General features: G+C 34.6%; 1 protein-coding gene across 3 annotated transcripts in view; it reads right to left on the bottom strand.

Moving 5' to 3' along the window:
• The window catches only part of LOC128157108 (neurogenic locus notch homolog protein 1-like), a 48,119-nt gene extending 26,258 nt beyond the window's left edge, over positions 1–21,861 (bottom strand). Inside the window, exons 1-6 of one of the 3 annotated variants that reach the window (XM_052819483.1) lie at positions 21,580–21,861; positions 21,180–21,255; positions 12,746–12,885; positions 12,210–12,344; positions 11,537–11,741; positions 8,900–9,033 (exon numbers count right to left, since the gene is read on the bottom strand). In XM_052819483.1, coding sequence (XP_052675443.1) covers positions 8,900–9,033; positions 11,537–11,741; positions 12,210–12,344; positions 12,746–12,885; positions 21,180–21,255; positions 21,580–21,637 — 748 coding nt within the window. In that variant the 5' untranslated portion in view covers positions 21,638–21,861. Of the gene's footprint in view, positions 1–3,085; positions 3,951–8,899; positions 9,034–11,536; positions 11,742–12,209; positions 12,345–12,745; positions 12,886–21,179; positions 21,256–21,579 lie in introns of those variants that run through there. The other 2 variants (XM_052819482.1, XM_052819484.1) reach the window with 2 other exon arrangements.
• Between the last annotated feature and the right edge of the window lie 2,078 nt (positions 21,862–23,939).

Genomic DNA, 23,939 nt, shown 5'->3' with positions numbered 1-23,939 from the left:
AGAATGAGAATAATGTATAGAGAATGCATGTCTGGATCTGCAATCATTTTCCAGTGCATGTGTAATATATGTCTGATAATTGCTGGACCCTGAGACAAGAGGGCCATCTCCATAAACCATGTATATGTCACACTTGTAGCCCATAAACCTGACAGGTTCATTCTATCTCAGGTAGTAGCAATCTATTTTATATGTCAATTTATTCCTGATATATTGGCATACTGATGTAAAAAAACATCTTCTGCATTAGCATACTAAGAAGGTCTGGCCAAATATCAGTGCGAGTGGACATAGAAAACTCAATGCTGTCACAGAAGAGGACCATGTGTTTCAAGCTTTTAATAAATACGCGAAAGTGACTTTTCCTATTTGTAAAAATTCTTCACAATTTGATTGCAACACCTGCTAATGTGTTTCCCTGAAGTTTCAATACTCATCAATACCACCTATTGTTGTGACCTAACACCTCCCCGATTATGAATTTGCTCCCCAATAATGGCACCCCACATCTTATCTAACTGTACCCCAAAGGCTTGCCCCGCAGTGTTGACACATAGCACATGACCATTGTAGGCGCCCAGCGCTGGGACCCACTCGTCCCCATCACGACATTCAAGAGGAGACCTAGTATAACTAATTATCAACTCCTTCACTTGCTCACTGCTTTTTTAAGAGGAAGAAAATCGTTACAGAAAGAATTCACCTGTACAACATTACCTGACAACTTGGGACAATGGGCTTCTACCCATTGTGTGTTGCGGTAGACGGGATATCGTATATCTACAAAACTATGTAAAGGTGGGGCCGAGCTTTGGTGCAGATTTTGTGAGGGAGAGTTTTGATTACTTTCGTTATCGGTCTTCATGCCAGATCCCCTCCACCAGATAACCAGTTCACAGGCGATGACCCGCGGTGATTAAAACTCCTTTTGAAAATGTAGTCTTTGTTCTTACCTTATTTCTGAATAATTCAGATAAGAACAAATAAAATACCACACTTACAGAACAACAAAGATAAACAAAAACATTCATAAAACACAATTTACTGGTGTCAGGGGGTTGTTGAGTCGATACCCCATGATAAAGCATGGTCACTCTGGGATTTTACCTGCCTAACATTACAGTCATTCACTGTGGCGAGATAACTTTCTATCAGCTACCCTACAGGATGTACCCAGGCCATGATACAATTGTCAAAGGATGAGCACCAACACAATCGAGTGATAGCTTATATTTCATCAGGCAGAAGAAAAGGTTTAATGAAATGAATGAATTAGTTGCAGACAGTTGAATTTGATTACACCGCTCAGCCCATGGGAAAAATTTCACATCTGCAACAACCCAATTATTTCCCTCATAAACTACCCTAAACAGCCATTTAGGTTATTTAATCTATTTTCAAAAGGCATTTATCAAATGCCAAATCTCCTGAGAATGGGGAGAAGTATATATATATGATAAATGTGATAATCCAAACATTTCCTGTTCTTAAAACTAAACAAACACACACTGGTCTGTCTTCTGTGATGTCCAGGCGTCACTGTTTATTTGTCCAGCCCCATCAGTGAGGAGGGAACAAGTGCTGAAGCAGGTCCTTCTTTCCATTTTTCCCATGACCACCTCCACTTGACTCCCTAATTACAAGCACATTTTGATGCCTTGATCTTTTTATTCCGCCAAATAACTGTGCATACCGATTCATGCAATCCCCCCTCATAACTCACCCGCCCAGCGGGGTCCTGCTTCAGGCAAGATTTTTTTTCAGCGTCTTAATTAGCGGCTTAAGTTTTTTCTCAAAATTACTGACTCCACGGTGTACCGGTACAAACTTCTTTACAAAAGTACACTTGGAGAAGAGTTGACACTGTGACCCTAGATTGGTTTTTCACAGGTCTTCTGATGGCTGGGGGACTTTCCCATGCCTTCAAGTCTGTCCATGATGATTAAAAAGTAACAGCCTCAAGTACTTAATCCTTTTTTTTCACAGCAAGACGCTTAGAGTACTGACCATAATTAGCAAAGTAGAGCAATTAACAGATCTAAAGAGTGTCAAAGTTTTGAGTTGTGTCTGTTATTAATACTCTCTATGAATAGGCCTGTATTCAATATGTGTGAAAAAGCAATTTCAAAATGTAATTAAATATGTGTCAAAGTAAACATAAGAAAAATAACTAATAAGACCAGGAGGAACTGGCAATTGAAAATTTATAAACTAATTAAACAGGAAATTCATTTTTTGGCAGGAAGTACGTAAACTCTGCATATTTCCAATTATTTTTAAAAAATTCCTGACAAGTTTCACAAAACTAGAAACCAGGGTCTACTGCCTTTAAAACAGCTGGTTTTCTTAATGTCATCCCAAACCCAAAGTCTGGTTTGAAATTAGCCAAAAGACACTGGTAGAAAGAAACAGTTACGGCAGAGAAACTCATCCCCAGTTTCCCACAGATATTGTTTTACAAAGCAACATGCTCAGCGTCAAGAAATCTGTGTCAAGAAAACAGTTGCCGCCAAAAAAGTTCCCAATCGCCACATCAAGCCCCCAACATTTGTAGATGTGTAACATATCGTCATTTGTAAGAACTCTGAGACTGCCACTTCTTGGAAGAACATAAAGACAGATTGAGAGATCTGATAAGATTCTTAATCATCAACTTCAATCAACATCAGTTTTAACATCACATTAAGAAAAAATATTACCACTTCACAAACATCTTTAAAGCTTTTTTCTTTATTGAATACTCCTAGAACTCTTTATAAATATAATGTAAATTTTCTGGAATATTTTGTAACAATAAAAAAAGAAATTGATTACGGTACTAATAATTCATATTTATTAATTAATCTCGTATTCAAGAGAATGATATGTTCTAAAATAAAGAGGATTTTTCCATGCAGCAAAAATTATATAAAAATATGATAAAGAATATTAATTTATGAAAAAGAAATGCATGGATCCAAAAATTGGGCCACCTTTTAAAGTTGTATTCATAAAACCTATTTCAATTCAAAATGGAAACTTTTAAATCAGCTCAATTAGCATTATTTATGGCTTATAAAAATATTTTAGAATTTTCCATACTTACCAATGCATATCAGGAGCAGCAAGACAACCCACAAACTGGGTAATAAATTCTTAAATGTCGACATTTTTCCTCTCTAGAATTAAGTTCCCATGATTTCTCAATAGATATTGAAGACAGCGATAGTAAATGTTTGGGACTGTGCTACATGATATGAAGAAGAATTCTACAAGGGTGACAATGTTGGTCCGTGATTCATATCAAGCAGTCATGTAATCCCAGGGAATTACTGTGTCCAAATCTCTGATAGCTCCCCGAACTATTGATCAACACGGGACGACAAAACAGAAATCTCCCTGTGTACACAAAACTTTATGGCACTTCAGCTTGTTCCTCTCATAAAATATATATACTATAGTATGTCACACTCTGAAATACTATCTAAGAATTAAAAAATTTCCTTTTTCTCTGCTCTACACACACACTGCAGTGTCAATCAAAGTCCTCGAGTGAGCCTATACATATAGCACCAGACACACTGATGATCCCACTCGCAGTGTTCACTAATCGAGCTGTAGTATTAATTGGCATTAATCACTCAGACAAACAAACCACTTCACAAGTCCACAGTAATTACTCCTCAATAGCAGTTGTCTGTTTAGAGATCAGTTCCACTCTAAGACCAGAGTCAGGGGTACACAGCTATACCCACTGCGATACAAACGCTACGCACTCCAGAGTTTTCCACTTGGCTGACAAATAGGTATTAAAGAGATTTGGTCACATGGCGGTAGACTGGATGTAGGGAGAATGTTTTTCTCTGTGTGCAGTATGATGGGAAATGTTTTGTGCTATTCAGCCAACCATTCAATGGGGCCCCACTCAATGGTTTGTGAGTGACTAACCATAAAATACAATAATAGGGGGTTGTAGTTGGGGTTCCAACAGGGAATTGTTATGTCATACAAGTGTTGTATAATTATTTGTTTATGGCCAGAATCTGTCAAACAGGGCATTAATCTATCAATTTGGTTATGCTGGGTTTTACTAGTATTTATCGTTTACAAGTAAACCAGTTTGAAAACCAACCACAACAAAAAAAAAACTTTTTGATAAAACATACAAATTCTGTTTCTTATATTTAAAGATTTTAAAGTTAAAAACATTTTCATTCCACATGGTACTTTTTTTTGTCCATTCTGGACAACAATTTGCTCATGTTTAAGAATGTCTTCCTAGCATGGGAAAAAAATGGTGCATTGCCATTATTAAAACTCAAAATAATGGGCAAAGCTTTGTGGTACATGGACATTATCTTAATTCAATATGCTCAGGTGTGGGGTTTTTTTCTCTCGGTCACTAACAAGACAGAAGACAAGGGTCCTAGGGCATAAGTGTTTGTAACTGCCCGAGCTAAATGGACGGATGACCATTACGCTTACACAAGCGACACAGTTCCAGACAATTGAACACAATGATTTACTTACTGTATTGTTCAAGGCTTAATGGAAGTTCAGCCAAAAAGAGACAGTGCTTTTGTAGAGTTACTGTGAATTTTTGGTAATGGATTCTGTGTACAATAGACTGTTATTCATTAATTTGATAAATGGATAAAGAAATTGATTTAGAATTCATTTTCCAAACCTGCACCATAGAAAACCATAAAACTTGATATTTTTCTTACTCATATACAATAAACTTTATTTTTCATCAGTGTTCTTGCAGAGGAAAAGTTCAGGTAAAAAATTTCTTTAACCTGAGAAATTCCAAATGGAGCCTTGTGAGGATTGATCTCCCCTGTTTTATGTGATCAGCTGATCTCATGTGCTTCCATGCCTTTCTTTTTTTAACCAACAAGTACCTTGTAAATTTACAATCATTTTATCTCTCGGTTCTGCATTATAATCTGAACATCAGCAATTAAATCAAGACAAATCCCTGCTTAGAGCTATCAATTTCTAGAACTCAGATTAAAGAAGACAAATAGAGTCTTGTAATTGATTTCCATGTCTAAGGAGGTTCGGGAGAGAGTTGACTATTGTTCCGAGCAGTCTAGAATAAATCTCGTCAGCGTCCCAGGTAAATACAGGTAATCACTGTTGAGAGGCCAGAGTTTACCAGTCTGTGTACAAAGTCTATACTGAGAGCTGCTAACAAAGCTCATTTTCTCTCACATCACCAACTCCAGACCCAATAAACCATTGTCTCCCCAAAACAACTATTGAAGCTCATAAAAGACGATCATCGATTAAGCATTTCGAATTTCACTCTTAAGTGATGCATTATCATTTTCATTTATCTAGGAAAACTTGTTTTCATTAGGGCTTTGTTGATCTGATTGTAATCAATGTTTTATTTGATTTCAACACATCAGCCCCTGTTGTCAGAATAATATTGTTTGATTAATTAACCCGAGACTAAGAGTTGTCAGTGTTTAGAGGAAGTGCATTTCTTTAGAAAGCATTCACAAAGAACTAGGGCACAAATATGTACCTTGACTACAAAGAATGAATTTACATAAATTTGACCTAAATCAACTGCTTACTGATTGTTAATTATTTGATGTTGTGAAAAGGAAACCTTATAATGGCCACACATAGGAACTGCATCAATATCATAGACTGTGGTGGAAAACCCTCTTTTTAGTCAGAGAATTAAACACTCTTAATTGAAAACTGATTTGATTAATTAAAATAGATTTTATTTCTGTTTTCCTTTGCTTTATCCCTTTTTTAAAAAAAAATCTCTGGGTGAAGAACAGCGAAATTCCCAATATCGTATCTGTTTAAATAGATCCAATGTGAAGCATTCAAATAAGCTGAATGCATAAAATGGAAAGATTGAATCTCAGCTCTAAGCCAAAGTTTGATAAATGTCAAAACACATAATCCCACTTTTACATGGAGGCCCATAATGCAATCAATATTTTTAATGATTTCTATGAAATTATTACAAAACTGCTCAAAAATCAATTCATCCCTCTTGGAGCTGCTGAATTGCTCCTGACTTCAGCTTCCACCTCTTGCAAATAAGTTTGCTCCGACAGAGACCTCGTATTTTCCATCTTGTTAATATTCTCACCAAGGCAAAGCCAACAAGCCTGAGTGCACAGCTAAAGAAATCTACCCCTAATTTTATTGTCACTTCTGCCTGGTCAGTAACCTTCATTTCCATGACAACTGATCATTTTATTCTAATTCGTTTTCAGCAAGTCTTCACTTCCTTAATAACTATATTTAAAGTTGAGACATTTTATATCCATTTCCCAGCTAATACATTTTCCCATAAAGAAACATTTTTAAGCTTTTGGGGTCTAAATGCATGGAGAGAGAGAGAGAGAGAGAGAGAGAGAGAGAGAGAGAGAGAGAGAGAGAGAGACTAATAAGCAACAAAAACATGGACTGGATTTACTACAGGAAAAGTTTCTCACAAATCCAAGTAGCATAAATATAGGAATGATCCCAGATTCTGAATTCTTTCAGCATGACCATGATTTATAGTATTTCAGTCACGATCTATGCAAACAATGCACCTTATTCATTGTGACCACTTTTGTAAAAGTACTATAAAACATTTTACAATCACACCAACACCAGGACATACCCATGAGTCTAGAGATTCAGCTTGAACATGATTCACCATACTTAGGAATTTCCTGTATTGTGCAAGATGACAAAACTGATAAAACAATAGAGTTACGATTTCACAGTAAAGAGATTCAAGATTTAGCACAATTCCTCTATATCTATGCTAAAACTCGATGTCATCTCATCAACATTTATCGTTAATGAACACCTGCCCAAACCATTTATCATTGTCAACATAATCAATCAGTATTTTAACCTGCTTGTATGTAGACAATTAAAACCCGATGCACATTCACACATGTATATATACAGTTAAGTTATAATATAAATAAATATATGCTGTACAGGCACTTGAACCTATAACTGGCACATGGTACACGCCTACATGCAGACATCCGAATGTCAGCCTCTCCGACATAGTAATTGATTCTTGTGGCTTCATGCACTTGAATTTTACATTAACCTTGCCCAATACACACACAATATGCCTCAGTTTAACATATATATTATGACAAATCTTGTCTTCTATTTTACATGCACCAGCTTAACATTTTTTAGATCAAAAAGAATAATACTAATTGACTATCCTTAGACATAATTCACTGGAACCATATATGCCTTTTAAATTTAATATGTTAGATACCAATAAATTAATACATATTACAATTTAACTTGATAGACAATTTTTTATCATAATCGGAATTTATAAATTGGCATGCTAGTTGCACACTAAAATGTTCAACTTTTTATTTCATTGGCTGATCCAGCTATTTGAGTCTTGCATGTCATCTTTTAGAGTTCGTAAACTCTTCAGAGATATGAAAGACGTTCATTACATTGGTACTACAAAACAGTGTTAAAACTTTTTGTGGTTTGTTTGGAATGCTTTTGAATTGTAAAATTCTTATGTAAAGCAAACAAGCTGTCATATCAATTCAACAATGTGTTTAAATCATTTCTGCAAGTAGAAGTATTTTCTTTGAGTCACAGAAGCACTGGAATCAAAGCCTTCGTGAAGAGACAAATAAATTCTTTTAACTGTATATGATTGTCCCTAATCACTCGGCAAAGACTGATCCTTACACACAATATTTGGAGTAGTGACGCTCTTAGGGCAGCCCCCTTGGTTCGCGGACATTCAAACCTCTGTCAACATTTCAGGGTGTAAGTAAAAAGGGGATATTCAAATTGCAAATAAGCACCTGATTTAAACGAAGATTTCCTAATCATAGGCTATGTTCAAATTGATTTAGCAGTAGCCAGCCATGCACACAGTTCTTAAATAGAAGAAAATGAGACAATTAAATCTCATTCAAGACCCAAATATGCTTCGTGTTCAACAAAAGACTCTATACATAATGGCCAATATTTGCACTACAGACAGACTTTAACAACTACAAATGAAAGAAAGAAACATAAAAAGATTTGAGAAAACACAGCATTCAGATGAATGATTTAAAGTTAGTGGCATTGTTACTGCATGGTCTGTAACTGCTGAACTGATATATTGGGTGTTTGTAGATATGTTTGGATCAACTGTGACCAATTTCCTTTCACAATTAAATGAAAACAAACTTGTCAATCTCTGGACAATGAAATAAAATCCCTTTATAATAATTGTCAATATCATTTTCTGAACTTTTTTTCTTCACAATTCTTTTGTGATTTGTAGAATATTTATTTGCCTTCATTTTTCAACGATAAATTCATCACGTTTACAAAAAAATATTTACATCATTTAAATGGTACACAGAGAAGTTGTTCCTTTGAACTTCTTTTAAATTTCTAATAATGGAGGGGAAAATGATGCAATTCTGATATTGAATGTAATGCAACACAAACAGTCCCCTACAGAGATGAGAAAAACTTTCAAAGCATGTAGACCATAGGGCACAGGTGTTGTTATGGGACTGTAACTGATCTACCGGTTCTAGTCCTCATGCTGCTTTTCTTGCTGGTTCTTGCTGATGCTTATGCACACTCTTCACATCTATTTCTTTGTTGTTAACAGTGATTCATTTGCAGTAACTATCCTAAAACATTGTGCTTTGCAGTAAATATACACTACTTCCAATACCCTCTTCCTTTTTCCCTGCAGTATGACATTTTGCTGTGCCATACTCAGCATTATACTTCCTACAGTACTCTATTCCTAAAGTGCAGTGAATATGCACTACTTCAGAGTTCCCATATACCCTAAATAGCACACAGCTATATAGAGAGGTGTTACTAGCTATATAGAGAGGTGTACTAGCTGTGCTGCTCTGCTCTTTCCTGGTACTGGACCTACCTGATTGACATATACACTGGTAGCTGAGACCTCCGGACGGGATGCAGGTGCCCCCATTTCTGCAGGGTGAAGGCTGACAGGGAACATACAGTTCCTCACAGTGTCTCCCGGTGTATTCTCTAGGACAGATGCACCTACAAATATATCATACAATTAGATTACCTAAACCACAATAACTACACATGTCATGAAATTTTTTAAAATTCATTTTATTATTTTTTTTCATCTGGGTGTTGATATATCATTTTCTTAAAGATAAAAAAAACTAATCAAATAAGATAAGACCATGTAGTTTTATGGAGCGATCACACAGTAAATTTAGCATTCTTATTGCTGGCATTACATGGGAAGTGACTTTGTTCAAAGATCATCTGTACAATCAAAATTCCAGTACACATAGATATAAACTATTTCGCCAAGATACTGTAAGGGCCTTGAAAGCTGACTCCACAATTGTTGCGATACCCCTATGTAACTTTGTATAAAGAGCTGAATATACACTCATCAAGATCTTAGAGATAAAGTCACCGCATTGCTGTCATAAACCCAAGTACATCAAAATTCTGACCCTGATTTAAATTCAAAATCAATAACTTTCCAAGTCTGCAAATACACCAAAAAATACACCACTAATATATCAATTACAAACTATACACATATGTAAAAGTTGAGCTGCAGGAAATGAACTGATTTTTGTGTAACTGATAAACAGCTGAAGTGTAGGGCCATTTATTAATTGATATATAGGTAATTTGTCAGGAAGCACCTGTCAAGCAGGGGAGGTAAGTACACTGGCCTGTGGCCAGAACGTGTCTCGTCCTATCATCATTGTCTTAGCTGTCAATCAGTTCCAACTGTTCAGGCATTAAACACAAAAACAAAGACCTGGGATATAACAATTAGCAGTTCAAAATCAGTGGTCAGTGGACACAAGTGTAAATGTATAGTTCATTACCCAATGGATTCTCTAGTGGGTATTGGGCAAGGAATCCCCCTGGGTTCATGTAATTGCACTTGTTTACAAAAGCGGAAGATGATATAGTTATTCATATTCAAACAAAATCTAATCAAGGATCAGAAAATCAACAAAACATATTCATTGCTTAACAAGGTAATTAATTTTCATAATAACCAATGCACAGCATCATTGGGATAAAAAGTCAGCGTTATACAAATCTGTTTCAAATAACAAAGACTTCCTGTAAATTATTCATTTAACCTCCTCAAATCATTGAACCACCGATGATCAAAAAGGCAAGATTTATCGATGCCATTATGGAACTGATTGCAAGATCAATAGAGCTATTTCTTTATTTGTTTGTGGAATTAGATGTGTCAGATTGCTTCAGATAACAGGCTACAAAGACTTCACACACAGGCAAGTCACATGACAGTCATCTGACCGAGCGTGCTGTGTGGCCAATCAGAGGGAGAGGGATGAACAGTTAAGCCTGGGATAATTTGAGTTGACACATGCAAAAACTATTCTACAAGGCTTTGCTGTAAAAGCCAGATTTGATCACATTTTTGTAAAAATTGACACTTATCTGACTTTTTGTCGATGAAAATAGATAGGAAAAATTTATTGATCAGAACTCAATAGTGGACCAAACATCAAAACTAGGTTTAGCTAAGGATTACATTCTAACACACAAAAATCAGCACTTCAAATACTTCAAAACTCTTTGACTTATCACATAGCAAGTGTGCATATTGACTGAAATTAACACTTCGCAAATATAGACAATTCTAACTGAAGTTGATTTGAAATTGTACTTAACTTTTAAAAACAATGACAATAGTGTAAAATCAACTTTACTCTAACACTACACTCAATGGCTTATGAAGTACGGTACATCCGACACACCTACATACTTAATGGTATATATATATATAACCTTCATCTTGACTCAATTTCTGTTAAATGACAAGGTCCCACATAGATTATGTCATATATACAGTGCAGAGTGAACACAGTTTAGGACCTTTAGCTCTACTTGTGTCTGCTATCTCTGCTGTAATGCACGTTTTCAAATTTAAAAGTTTTAGTCAATTACCTAAAACTCTTGTCAATTTAAATTGGTACTTTAAAAATACTTTCATTAAAGTAGATGCTACTGAATGACAAGATTTGAAAAGTTCACCAATGGACAGAGAGGATTCTGAAACTAACAAGGGTGATTTCGAGTATTTTCAAGTATGTGCAGGAACAAAGGGTAAAAATCAACAGCAAAAATTTAAATATCATGTAATAGACAAAGTGTCATAAATTAGAGAAAGTGTCTTAATTTATGTGCATGTATAGCATGCAATTGATTCAGTTTTTGTATATGGTTGGACTGTTTCTCCTTGCTCTGTAATCGAAAGTTTTCTAGCGAAGACTTATCAAATAATTTGGCTGTTAGGATCTGCATGCCACATAATTATTTACAAAATACATATCAACCTGTCATAAGTTTTGAAACCACACCTTCCGTAAAGCAGAACACCAGGGTTAGATTACTGAACATGTGAAGATAGACATAAAACAAATACAGACAACACAATTTAAAACATGGGGAAAAGTGTTGTCCCTGGATTGAGATTAAGAGTTCCATGGAAAGGAGCAAGTCTGTTACTAACTGAGTGAAACCTTACATGTATGACCCTGGTCTATTGTCACACGTTCCACCATTTTGACAGATGTCTGGATTTTCCACACATTCGTTGACATCTTCCATACAGGTGTCTCCTTTGTAACCACGGAGACAGTTACATTGGTAACCATCATCCAGGGCGTGACATTCACCTTGGTTACGACAAGGTTTAGGGGCACAGTGGTCCACTTTCGAACAATTAACTCCTGAAACATTTAAATAATTAAAGATGTATTTATTTTTGCAATTTACATGTGAGAAATTCATATAATTGACTTCAACGTTAAATTAGGAAGTGCATATTGAAATAACAGGCTTATTGTGACAGTGTTTTGTCAAACATGAATTCACATTTCACAACTAAAGCTTCAGTTCAGGTCTCTATCTGAATTTATATCTCAAAACAATATTACCTAGTAACTGACATGTTTGCTAGCATATTGCATTGTTTTTGTAAGTGACCTTGACATGCAATTTTTTCTTCATTTTAAAATACAAACTGAAAGATTTAAGATTTTTCCTTTTATTGTGTGTAATATTTTCTTTACAAATAATATTTCTCGTTTTTTATTCCGATAATACTAAATAGGGATATAATGAATGTATATATATCAAACAAGTGTCCATTACTTATACATAATCAGGTTCTACTTTACATATTCCATACAGCCTACCTCTGTATCCTACAGGACATGAGCAGGCATAATCCTGTAGGCTGACAGTATTGTAGCAGGTGCCCCCATACTGGCAAGGATTGTGGTAACACACACTGGTAGGTTCCAAAATCTCACACAGAGTTCCAGAGTATCCTATAAAGATGCAAAAATGGAGTAATATACTGCAATCTCACATCAAGCACTTACAGCATGTACAATATAATACTTGATTTTGGTTTTAGTATCAGTCAGTTGAAACCAAATTCATAGATTTTTCAAAATTTCCTCAGACAGAATTTCCAGTAAGATGGGATATCAATGAATATTTTCAAGGAATTTTAATGATTATAAATGTCTTGCTATTAAAACTAGAATTGTCAATTTAGGGTAGAGTAATAGAGTAGGAAAGAGCAATGACTTGCTGTGCACTATCTCTCTATGAAAAATTATTGTTAAAAAAATTGCCAATATTGCAAGTACAAAGAGGGATAACTCTTATCACACTCTATTTTATGTCTGACTCAAGAAAAGAAAGATAACTCCAAGTTGTTTACCCAGTCTACAATCACAGCGTCCTTTGAATCCGTCAGCAGTATTTATAATTCTACAGGTTCCATTGTTCTCACAGAAATGGGCATCCGGTCGACATGGGTTGTCATCCTCACAAAATTCTCCAACGTAATTTTCACCACATCTGAAAAATACAATTTTAACATGCTTAATTTACAATCTTTTCGTCTATTTGAAAAAGCTATTTTAAAAATAAATAACTCTAGAAACTTATCAAAGAAATAAATTTACTTTTCAAAATTTCTAAATTAAAGAATTTAATATGTTTCAATTTAAGATTACAGTTTCCCTCCTTTAGAAAACTTTTCATAATTTAAAAGATTAAATAGAACATTTCACACCTAATATCTAATTTAAAAACTACTTGTGTGGTAGAATAAAATCCCTATTTACAAGTTTTCTAATGCAACAGAAAACCCTGTAAATCATACAATAAAAGTCCTCTTTTCCAGTAAGGGACGGTTTTTTGTACAATATCATAATTTACTTATACTGGCAAGTTTCTTTGTTTGATACTTATCCTGACTCTACCCACATCTTTTTTTTTTCAATATCAAGCAAAATTATAATCTGTACCTTGAACACAAAGGGTTATTATTAACTATAGTGTCTTGACTTGGAATCCTCAGAAATTTTGGAAATTAAATTTTGCCCCCCCCCCCCCCCCCCCCCCCGAAAAATAATTGGGTTTAACTGTACCAGTCACAGTTTTTAGGATGTAATATAATATGTCACCTATAAGAGATATAACTCACACTGAAGTTACAGACTTTTATTATTATCTATTAAAAAGTTATTTCTGAAATTGTGTGCATTTCAAAAATAGTTTGAATTTAATCCGTATCATCATTTTTACTAATAGAAGCAGATTTTTTATGTGTACAAGTGTAAGAATGCTGATGAATCTCACGCAGTTATATGCAGCGTATGCAACTAAGCAATTCAAAACCTTAATAATGCATTTCTTTCGTAGAAATCAGCATCATGAAATGGATAAAATTGTATATATACAGGAAAATGTCACAGCATCAAACAATTACCTGGTAACCCACACAACATCAGGGGTCCCCAGACCACTCGTGTCAGTGGGAGTCAAGACCCGACATTGTGAGAATATCAATGTAAATCATTTAACATACTGCCACACAATATAGTATTGTACTTCTTTTTATTAAACTTTGTTGAACTTAGGTATCTTGAACATCAATGATATTCCAAATACAATGGACAGAAAAAAATGTGATAAAATTTTAAAAAATCCCTACCTACCTAACCTAATTTTTTCATCAGTGTTACCCTAAACATGCAATTTTTTTTATAGGCCTTACTTGATAACTGTAAATAACAAATGCTGATTTGAACACCATTTGCTAACAATTTATTGAGAGTTCAAAAGGAACAAATCATTGCATAACAATTTGTGTTTTGCCACATCATACAGATTCTAATTACCTACTAAATACAGTGAATATAGTCATTCAAACTTCCGATGTATCCCAAGAGTCCTATATTTAGGACACATTGAATTTAAGTAGACTTGAGATTACATAACTTTAAAATTTGCGTAGCATTTTCAACAATGAAAGTTGACATGTACAGTGCTTTTATTTTTCTGAAGGGATCTTCTAATTCTTCTTATTGCTTTTTGAGCCTTCATTCATTTGCCCACTTTGATAAAACGAATATTCTCCAATCAACCTATTGAAAAATGTCAGCATAGCAACTCAAAGATTTAATTTAACCTACAAATTTTTGAGACTTTAAACTATCTGAATGGCACAGTCATAGAACTACAATGAAATATCCCATGTGATCAACTTTGCATTTCTTTCATATACCTTCCAGGTATAGCATGTATAGTAAGCGACCAAATGACCTATTTATTTCCCAGCAGCAACAAGAGCCCAAAATCTCCAGTTTAAATCTCCATATCATCTGATTTTGTATTTGTCGTGTATTTGCAGGCACCCAACATGATAATATTTGCCATTATTATAAACAAACTTGCTTCTATATCTGGGTGGCTCAGGCTTATCACTTGTTTTTACGTTTTGACAGTCCTTTATGAAGTATATCAATGAGATGATAAGAAAAGCTCCAGTTAGTGTAAATAGGCCACTTCTATGTCTTATACATGCATTCACATTTGTTATTTAAGATTTATAAATGTATACAACCCTGTATGACCAATGTGCATATATATACTTTTGGATCAAGAAAGATAACTCTTGCTTAACTAACCAATATAACCAGATAATCTGAGAATGAGTGTTTATTGAAGCGCTCCGAAAATGTAAAGACAGGTGGTGCGAATGTCTGTAGGTAAACAAAGGTAAATTTCTTGAAGACAGGTGAAGGCTTTAATAGACTCGGGGTAAAATTTTAATTACACCCTGTACCGTTTCTATAAACACCCTAAATCATACATCTGCCACTTGACCAGCAAGTAATTTAATTGACCTTGAGTAGATATGGACCTCTGATCAGGATGATTCAACAAACTGCTAAAGCATTCCAACACACAAGAAGGTGTTCTAGCGGGGTTCTCAATGAATGAGTGAATTCTCTTGAATGACACAAGATTCTTTGAAATTTGATTCAGCTTTCAATTTTTGGAACGTCAACAGCTTATATCAAGTGCAAATGCTTTTATGAGCACAAATATGACTGATAATAGATGTAGATAAATTTTCTTCAAAGATTTTTTCCTTCAGTTTTATATACCAGCATTTATTCTCATGATAGAAAAATTATTCATTATTAACTTTGACTTTAAAAAACTTTAAAGCTATATAACAAAAAGAGTTTAACAAAGAAACATTTAAGCCATCAATCAAAGTAGTGTTTTCTTCATTTTTTTTTGGCAAACTTCGATGTCAATCAGGTGTTAAAGACAAAGCCAAACTCTGCATAATAGATCAAGTGATCCATCAACTTAGTAACACCACCATAGGCACAGCTCTGTTGAATAGCTAAATACGTATGACAGTAAGTAGAGACCGGCCAATCAGATGGCCCCAAATGACAGGTGTTCTTTGCCAGTCCCTGAAGAAAGCACACCTAACGACTCAACCTTTAAACATGACCTAACGGATTCTGATATCATATCTCGGGCTAAACAGACTAGATTTTATTCAGCATTCTGATAACTTGAATAAACAGATCTTGATTTCACTCCTTACATAATACTTAAGGAGCAAGAAAATATGATAACTTCCCATAAACATTGAATAAGAAAAACCCAGTTTTCCAAAGTTTTCTAACATGTAGGAAAAAATAAACTGCAATTAATTCCGAGTCTGATTAAAACTTAAAGCTTTGTTGTGTCGGGACAGCCATGATAACTTCCGCAGGGTCGTGCATTAATGGCCTGTGGGTCTCCCAAGCCCTAATTTGTCTCAGTCGGCCATAAGTTTGCTGGCCCCTTCAACTGTTTATACCCCTCTCCATCCCAATGTTTATTGTGTACATGGAGATTCTGAACACAACCGGATAAACTGTTCCCGATTCCAGGTACACATATCCATTAACTTCGGGTGTTCACCCTGAGCATTCCTTCATCACCCTCAGCTTGCCTGGCCTCTTAGTAATACATGTACTACTAAAGTCCCCTCATTGTCGATTAGTACCAGCATTATATAATAGTAAATAGGGGAATGCCAGAATTAATAAGTATGCTTTAATTCTTTTATTACATGGAGTTTAACTCAATATTCAGGGCAATTATCTCAAGCTTCAGTTTTTAATAAATTACAGAATTCACCAAAAATGAGCCTCCTTTGATTTTTATATACTTTCATAACAAAGGCATAAAAGTAATTTTCCAATGTGGTGTTTTCCAGTAAATGACTAAATGTAAATAATTGAATGATCCTCATTAATACCATACATTCAATGATGTTTGTTTCCCTATCTATATCACTCTTTACAACATCAGAATGGCAACACTTTGGCACCAATTCAGAGACACCCATCAATGCCAAAGCTTACGACATATAGATGCAACTTCTTGTTTCTCCATGTCTATCATATAATTGGTTTATTAGTGATCACTGACTCATTATCCACCCCGCCATACAAACACCCCAACATGTGTGATATACTCTTTTTATCCCCCTATACGATTATTCTCACTGCTATTCACACATTTGCCAACAACGTTTTCATATTACTTCACAGTTACACAAAGGGCCATAGAATCATCTGTAAATGGGGAGACAGAGAGGCCTATCCCCCCTACCATGCTGACAATAGACCCCGCTAATCAAGTCCCCAGGTATTTACCCCTACACAAGGTTGATCCACCGTTCTAACTGTTCTAACTGTAATACATGACAATACAGAGTTGATCCCCCGATCTAACTGTTAATACATCACAATACAGTAACAATAGTCTCTCAGTCTAATAGTCATTGGTCTGTTCAAAGAAAAATTTGTGCACATCCCTCCCTTCAATATTCTTCCTATAATAAGCTTTCCCCCTATTGCCAAATTGCCATCATACAAGCACGTCTAACCATTCCGATTTCTTTATTAAAAGCACATGAATTTTTCTTCCTTTCACAAGAAAAGTACATAGAGTGCTGTACATAGAGTGCTGTAACCTAAAATTTGCTAGAGACATAAGACACTATATATACCGCTAATTAGACGGCAATACCAAAGGGAAGGGCACCAAAAAACATCTCCAGGAATTCAACGGCTTTAAATAAATTATTAACCCCGACCAAAATCCCTGTCAGTCAGGGGTTAATAACAATCTTGTTCTTTTTACCTGCCATAATTAGCATCAGTTACATCTTACAACTTCCTTAAAATGTTTGATTTTAGATTAAAAACTTTTAAATTCACTTTTAAAGAGACTCTGCAGCTCTGATAAAATTGTTAGCGACTTGGTCCAAATACAAACTTTTCAGCATTTGGTGCAATTACACTATCATATTAGTGTAAAGTCTATCATATATATATATATATATATAGTATAAGTAGTATGAATTTTCTGGGTCAAGACTGCACACACGTCCTAACCATGTCTCTGATTTACTATGATGACCGGGTCACTCAGGTATTCTAAGGTGACCCTTCAGGCTACTGTGATAATCTGTCCGTCCAGTCCAATCAGTTAAAATAAATCACTTGGACAAAGCATTCAAGGCTTCTATTTCAAAGCAATTAGAAGACTTGCAAAAAAATGGATTAAACAAAAGCTACCTAAAACGAAAATCGCGGTTCAAAGACAGAGCTTTGAATTATACACTGAATCATTTGCCGAATATTTATTTTATCTGACTCACAACACAAGTACCACTTGCTTTCAAAATGTTTTTGCATTACTGTAAACAGAGCATCAAAACTGATTTTTTGTTTCATCTGTGCCTGAGTTTTTTATGATGTGAAAAGATGATGTGCTAATTTAGAGCTCTATCGTGGGGCCTTATCGAATCCTCCACACATGCCACTGGCTTCCATATTTCCCTACAACCCTCATCCAGTGCTGAATCTTAAATCGCAGCGAGTGTATTATACCAGGACAGTGTATAATGTGTTACATTAATACATTGGACAAGTTTTCCTCAAGGATAGGCTAAATTCAGGCACTTTTCTCGCCATAAAACCTAGATTTTATCTGTGCAAATCTATTGAATTGTCCCAGGGTGGCCGTTTTCCTCCCCACAATAATTCACTTTGTTCTAATTTGTTTTGTACAACCCAGTTCTTGATCTATCATAGGATCAAATGTCATTTCTTATTTACCCATAACCAATTCATTATTTGATTTATCAAAGATTGGGAGTTTAATATCAGAGTGTATGAATAGATTCCTTCATTAAAAAACAGGCTTTCCTTGAGATTTTTTATTTGTTTGACCTCATAAAGAATTAAAAATTGTTCTTTAATAAGCAGAATAAAAGCAGGAATATAGTATTAGAGAAAAATGCCTTATCATCTGAAATTTGAACTACACAAAAACTAAATGACCAGTGTTAACTTTTGAAGTTTAAATCCAGGATTAGTTTCTGCACCTTGCCATGCACAACACAGGGGGTATATATACTTCAATAGTTTGATCTTTAAAGTTAGTAAATGCTAAATTATAAAAGTACAGCATCAAAGATTGTAACACTGGTAAACACACAAATAAACGAAAATCAAACACAAAATGTGTTCCTGTGTGTAACTAGAGAAATCAAACACATTAGCCTCTGTGTAAACACTCGTTAGGATGTTTGTCATCAGTATTTTAAAAGGAAACTTTCCTCAATGCCTACATGGTCAACAATTGGAGTGTGGTCTTCATTTCCCTCCAAAACTTGGCTGACAGATGTTGACCATGCCACAAAAGGACTGAACAATACGCACTCACCGTGGCAGAATGAGCCAGGGTATTCTATTGGTTTTGGTTCATCTTCAATATGCCAAGGCATACATGTTTGTTTAATTAATCTACACTGAACATACTGACACTAGAGTGTAAGGGAACAGAACCTGCTACACCACTATACAAGCAAGTGCACACCTCTTATAAACAACCCATCATTCTATTCATGCAGGCACCTGCCTGTTTATATTCTTATAAACTGCAACAAAACTCAATACCCATTACACCTAGAGCTATCATTAGAGTATAGATCATAAATCATCAAATTATAACAATTCATCAGATTCGTAAATTCCTCCATCTTTCTTAAACACATGCAACAGATTGTCCTCCAACAGATGTGCCCTTTATCTGGGGCTCTACCTGAGATGGGCCAGATTTTATGGCGTGCACCTGTCGCCTTCTCCCCTGACAAAGTCCCTGATTTTACAGCTGATGGCACAGCACATGTCTGGTGCAATGGCTATTTAATCAATTTCAGTTGAAAATGAATTCCTCAGCAAAGGTGATTATTAAAGGTATTATAAAAATTTAAAGAAAAACTTAAGTTTTTTTTTCTTTTTTCTTCTTAAATCATTTACAAGATGAATCCAATTAAAAACACGAATAAATGCCTTCTCTTATCTGTTTGCTGTAAACTAAAATAAGCTTAAGTATGAAAATGTCTCTTAAGTCTTATCAATTTGAATTTTATTATTGATAACGCATTGTTTTTGACCCAGGGTAAAGCTTTGTTTAGGAATGTCTGTAAATGCCCATACATCCTCTTGACTGTGATGAGAAAATAACTTTTAACATGTGTCAAAGCCTGAGTAAGACCCATTCAAATTGTTTATACAATAAATTAAATCATATATATCTGTACTTATCTGTAAATTACTCAAAGAATTCAAATCTCCACAGGTTTTGAATACAGATTTAAGAACACAAAGCAACGATTCCCTGAGGTAGATCTAACGTTAATTTGTTAAAGCCGTAGACAAAGGGGCCGTTACAATGTTAAATACCAATATACACTAGCTCTCAGAGATTAGGGCAGATGACCAAAGATAGTGTGTCTAACTAAAAAGGAGTACATTAAATTTGAGATGGGCTGGTAAATCTGATATAAAACGCCAATAATGAAAAAAAAACAATTCCATATGGGATGTGTTACGTTGATTACCAAACTCACAGTGTTGTATTACTGGGATGGCAACTGGAGTCAAGAAAATGAGAAAAATTCAAGTTTGTGATAAACTGAGAGAATAGAGTAGCTTGGGAATATAAAGAAATGGTTATAAAAAAACAACACCCAAACAATTGAATTGCAGATCTGTCATGTATTATCGATGACCAATGCATTACTAATCTGTCTTGCTACCAATTCCGATTCCGCATTTGAAGAATGGCTTATCCATAAGTTACAGTATAAATACTTAATAGCCCCCCAAAAATTATCATTATATATAACAGATTCTATAAAAGATAAAGCTTCTGCATTATGATTAATGAGCAGAGAAGAAATCCCTCTTTGTGCAATTCAGCTACTAAACTTTGATCATGAATCAGAAGAGAAACATTCAAAGAGCAAAACACCATAAGGATATTCCAATTTGCTCACAATTTTAGGTTTCCAGGCAAAATGTCTTCCTTCTATCTGAGAAACCATGTTTGGGATAAAATTCACAAACAATGCCATCGGTTTAACATCAATATCTTCAGTACCCCCACCCCGATTCCACCACACACAATTTGTATGTACATGTATATATATATAACTTAGATAAAAATAAAGTTCCATCCACTTTACTTACTAAAGTAACTTACTTTACTAAATTCAGAACTGCTTTTCAAAGATCTTTTTTTTTATTTAATAAAATATTTGTGTAGGAACCTGCTTTGGATAATTTTGGGGGGGGGGGGGGGTAAAATCACAAATTCCCTCTGGACTTGACAAATGTTCAATATTAGGCCTACACTGTACAGCACTCTTAATTAAGAGATGAAATCTGTAACAGTATAAGATTACTTAGGCAATGGTCCTTTTCTATACTTACATACAGTAACTGGTACTTCCACTTGTTTGACACAGTCCCCCATTCAAACAGGGATCTGACAAACAGGATTGGAAACCTATAAAAAAAAATTATTAATGAGATAAAAAAGCAATTTATTAATCAAAATGGTAGAATGCACCAACAAAAGCACGCTGTATATTTGCGTTCAATTATTTTGCATCCTTCCAACATTTTTTTTTCAATCTTATTGAATAACGTCAGCCTTAACTATAAAATAAAAACTTTCAAAAGTTTGTTTACTGCAAAAATAAAAACTTTTGTAAAGTTGAAATAATCTTTTACAATATTTGGTTATTCAACCCAACGTCAGTTAAGTTCAATGCAAAACCCCTGAAGACGTTGTGCAATATGAAAGATGCATGTTGCTTCATTTGCATACCTTGTGTGTCCAAAGCGAATGCCAATACACACACAAGACACAGTATAAGGTGGCCCATACTCAAAAAATAAAAAAAATCACTGCACCATTTAATTCACATTTTCACGGCATCATAAAAAGTATTCCAAAAAGTAACATAAATAAGATCCACGAGGTTTCCTTGAGTTTATTTTCGGTTTAAAATGTAATCCATTGCTCCCGCGACCCGATATTCTCACAACAAACTTTTTCGCTCGTGTTCCCTTTGAAAGATCATCGTCCCTTGTATTCCTGCGCCAAATTAGTGGCACGCTTCGTTAAATTCCATCACTTGCAAATTTTACTGTATCAACCCTAATTATAAAAAATCAATATTTGAACACTGTTTCCCGGGCTTGTAAATTCTCAGATTTTGTTTTCGTCTCCCTGTTTGCGCTGTCTTTGTGCTGGTATTCACAGAACTATTTACTTACCGGTGCGCGGAATGTTACCGTGATTTTGGTTATGCTGTTTCGCGCGAGTTGGAACACTTTACCTGTACACAGAATATCTCGGCACACGACTTGAATGAATAATTCATAGATATGAATTTATTCATGTCTGAAATCCTGCTTTTATTTAAGTTGTTGGTACACACCTCTGCTTCTTTTTTATGTAAACTGTATTTCTATACTTGTTAATTTATAACCTTCTATTATTACTGTCTACTGAATTTTTAATTTTTTTTTTATTTTTTTTTTTTTGGGGGGGGGGGTAATTTTTATGAATATGTAACTCATAAATATATGATTTTGTTTATTTAAATAGTTAGTTTGGTGATACGTCATATTGCTTAACTCGAATCCTGATTAGTCAGGACAGATAATTTGGAAAGAACGGGGGGGGGGGGGGGGGTGACGAACTACCTTTACATATTTCACCATGCGCAGCTCCGAATCAAATGTGTATTTTCTATCTCGTACCCCATGCACCATTTTATAGATAAAGCGGGCAAATTTAATTTAATTCATTGATTTACTAATATTGAACCTCTATCATGATGTGTTTCAGTGGAACTATCAGGATTGCGCAGGGGTTAGCTTTGTTTAGTATACATGTATATTTATAAATGGAAAGACTAAAACTACCTACTCCCATACCCCCATGTTGCGTGCTTCATTCGACGTATCATTTAAAGTATATTGTTCAATTAATTTCATATTCTTACAAACTCGGTTTCCTTAAGTGCACCGTACTTAATTGTCCCGGGTGACGAAGTTTAGCGTATTATGCATATACATCTCAATTTTAAGGTAGATGGGGTATCTTCATATTCAATTATCATTTATTTTTTATTAAAGTATGAAATAATAGCCAAAGAAATTGCCTATTACATAAAGTCGTTATTATTACGACTTATTGTAGAAGGACGTTGTAATTATGTGCACGTGGGTTATGATAAACTGAAATTGTTTTGAATCATGGGTCATAAAAGAGTTCAAGGCAACTATATTCATAATCACAAAAAACCAGTGACGAATTAGTATATACGTCCCTGAGAAGTGTCGAAGAAATTTTTGAACAAATTAAAACAAAAATTCAACGGTTGATTTTCGCATTCGATCTTTATGTTTTTATTATTTACAATGATTCAGAAATGCATTTCTAATGATCAAATAAAATTTGAGAGCCAGTCGTAGAGTTATAAGCAAAATACAGGGATCACAATTCTTTGTCATGTAAACAAGGCTCGTGCCCTGTTTTTTGTTTACATAGGTTCAATATACCAGTAAAAAATCTTTTTCCAGCTTATTTACGTTTAATACATTCGTTTAAGGTTTAAAATTGTAATTTTTACTTTAAGGTTCAATATGTAAACAAACGCTTTGTTTACATAACGAAGAATTTCAGGCTCTGTAACTCGCTTATAACTCAACAAATGACACTCAAATTTCAGTTGCCTATTAAAAATGCCTTTCTGAAGCATTGTCAATATCAAAATCGGAAAAATAATTTTTGACCAAAATCGTGACCATGCCCCTTTAAATACAATTAAAAATGTTTCTTGTATGTACATAAGATCGGAAACTTCTGAATTATGATTTATTTTTTTCAATAATTACATTTCTTTGTTGTGTCAGATTCAATCTTTGTTTTTCGCAAATATATATAAAGTCTTAAAATATTTCTAAATGTGTAGTCTCTGGTTGTAAAATGATTTAACTTCATGCAATTCTGACATCGATGAGTAAAAGTATGGTTTTGGTCAAATAGGGAAATTGAACGAATCGTCTTCTAAAGGATATATTATATCTCTTTTATTTTATTTTATTTTTATTTTTTTTTGTTGGTGGTATAGGGGGTCAAAATAACAATATAAACTGATTCTAATATGATCGAAC

This window comes from Crassostrea angulata, chromosome 7 (genome assembly GCF_025612915.1).
Source record: "Crassostrea angulata isolate pt1a10 chromosome 7, ASM2561291v2, whole genome shotgun sequence".
In the NCBI taxonomy this organism is placed as follows: domain Eukaryota; kingdom Metazoa; phylum Mollusca; class Bivalvia; order Ostreida; family Ostreidae; genus Magallana; species Magallana angulata.
This window is presented reverse-complemented; position numbering and strand designations above follow the sequence as displayed.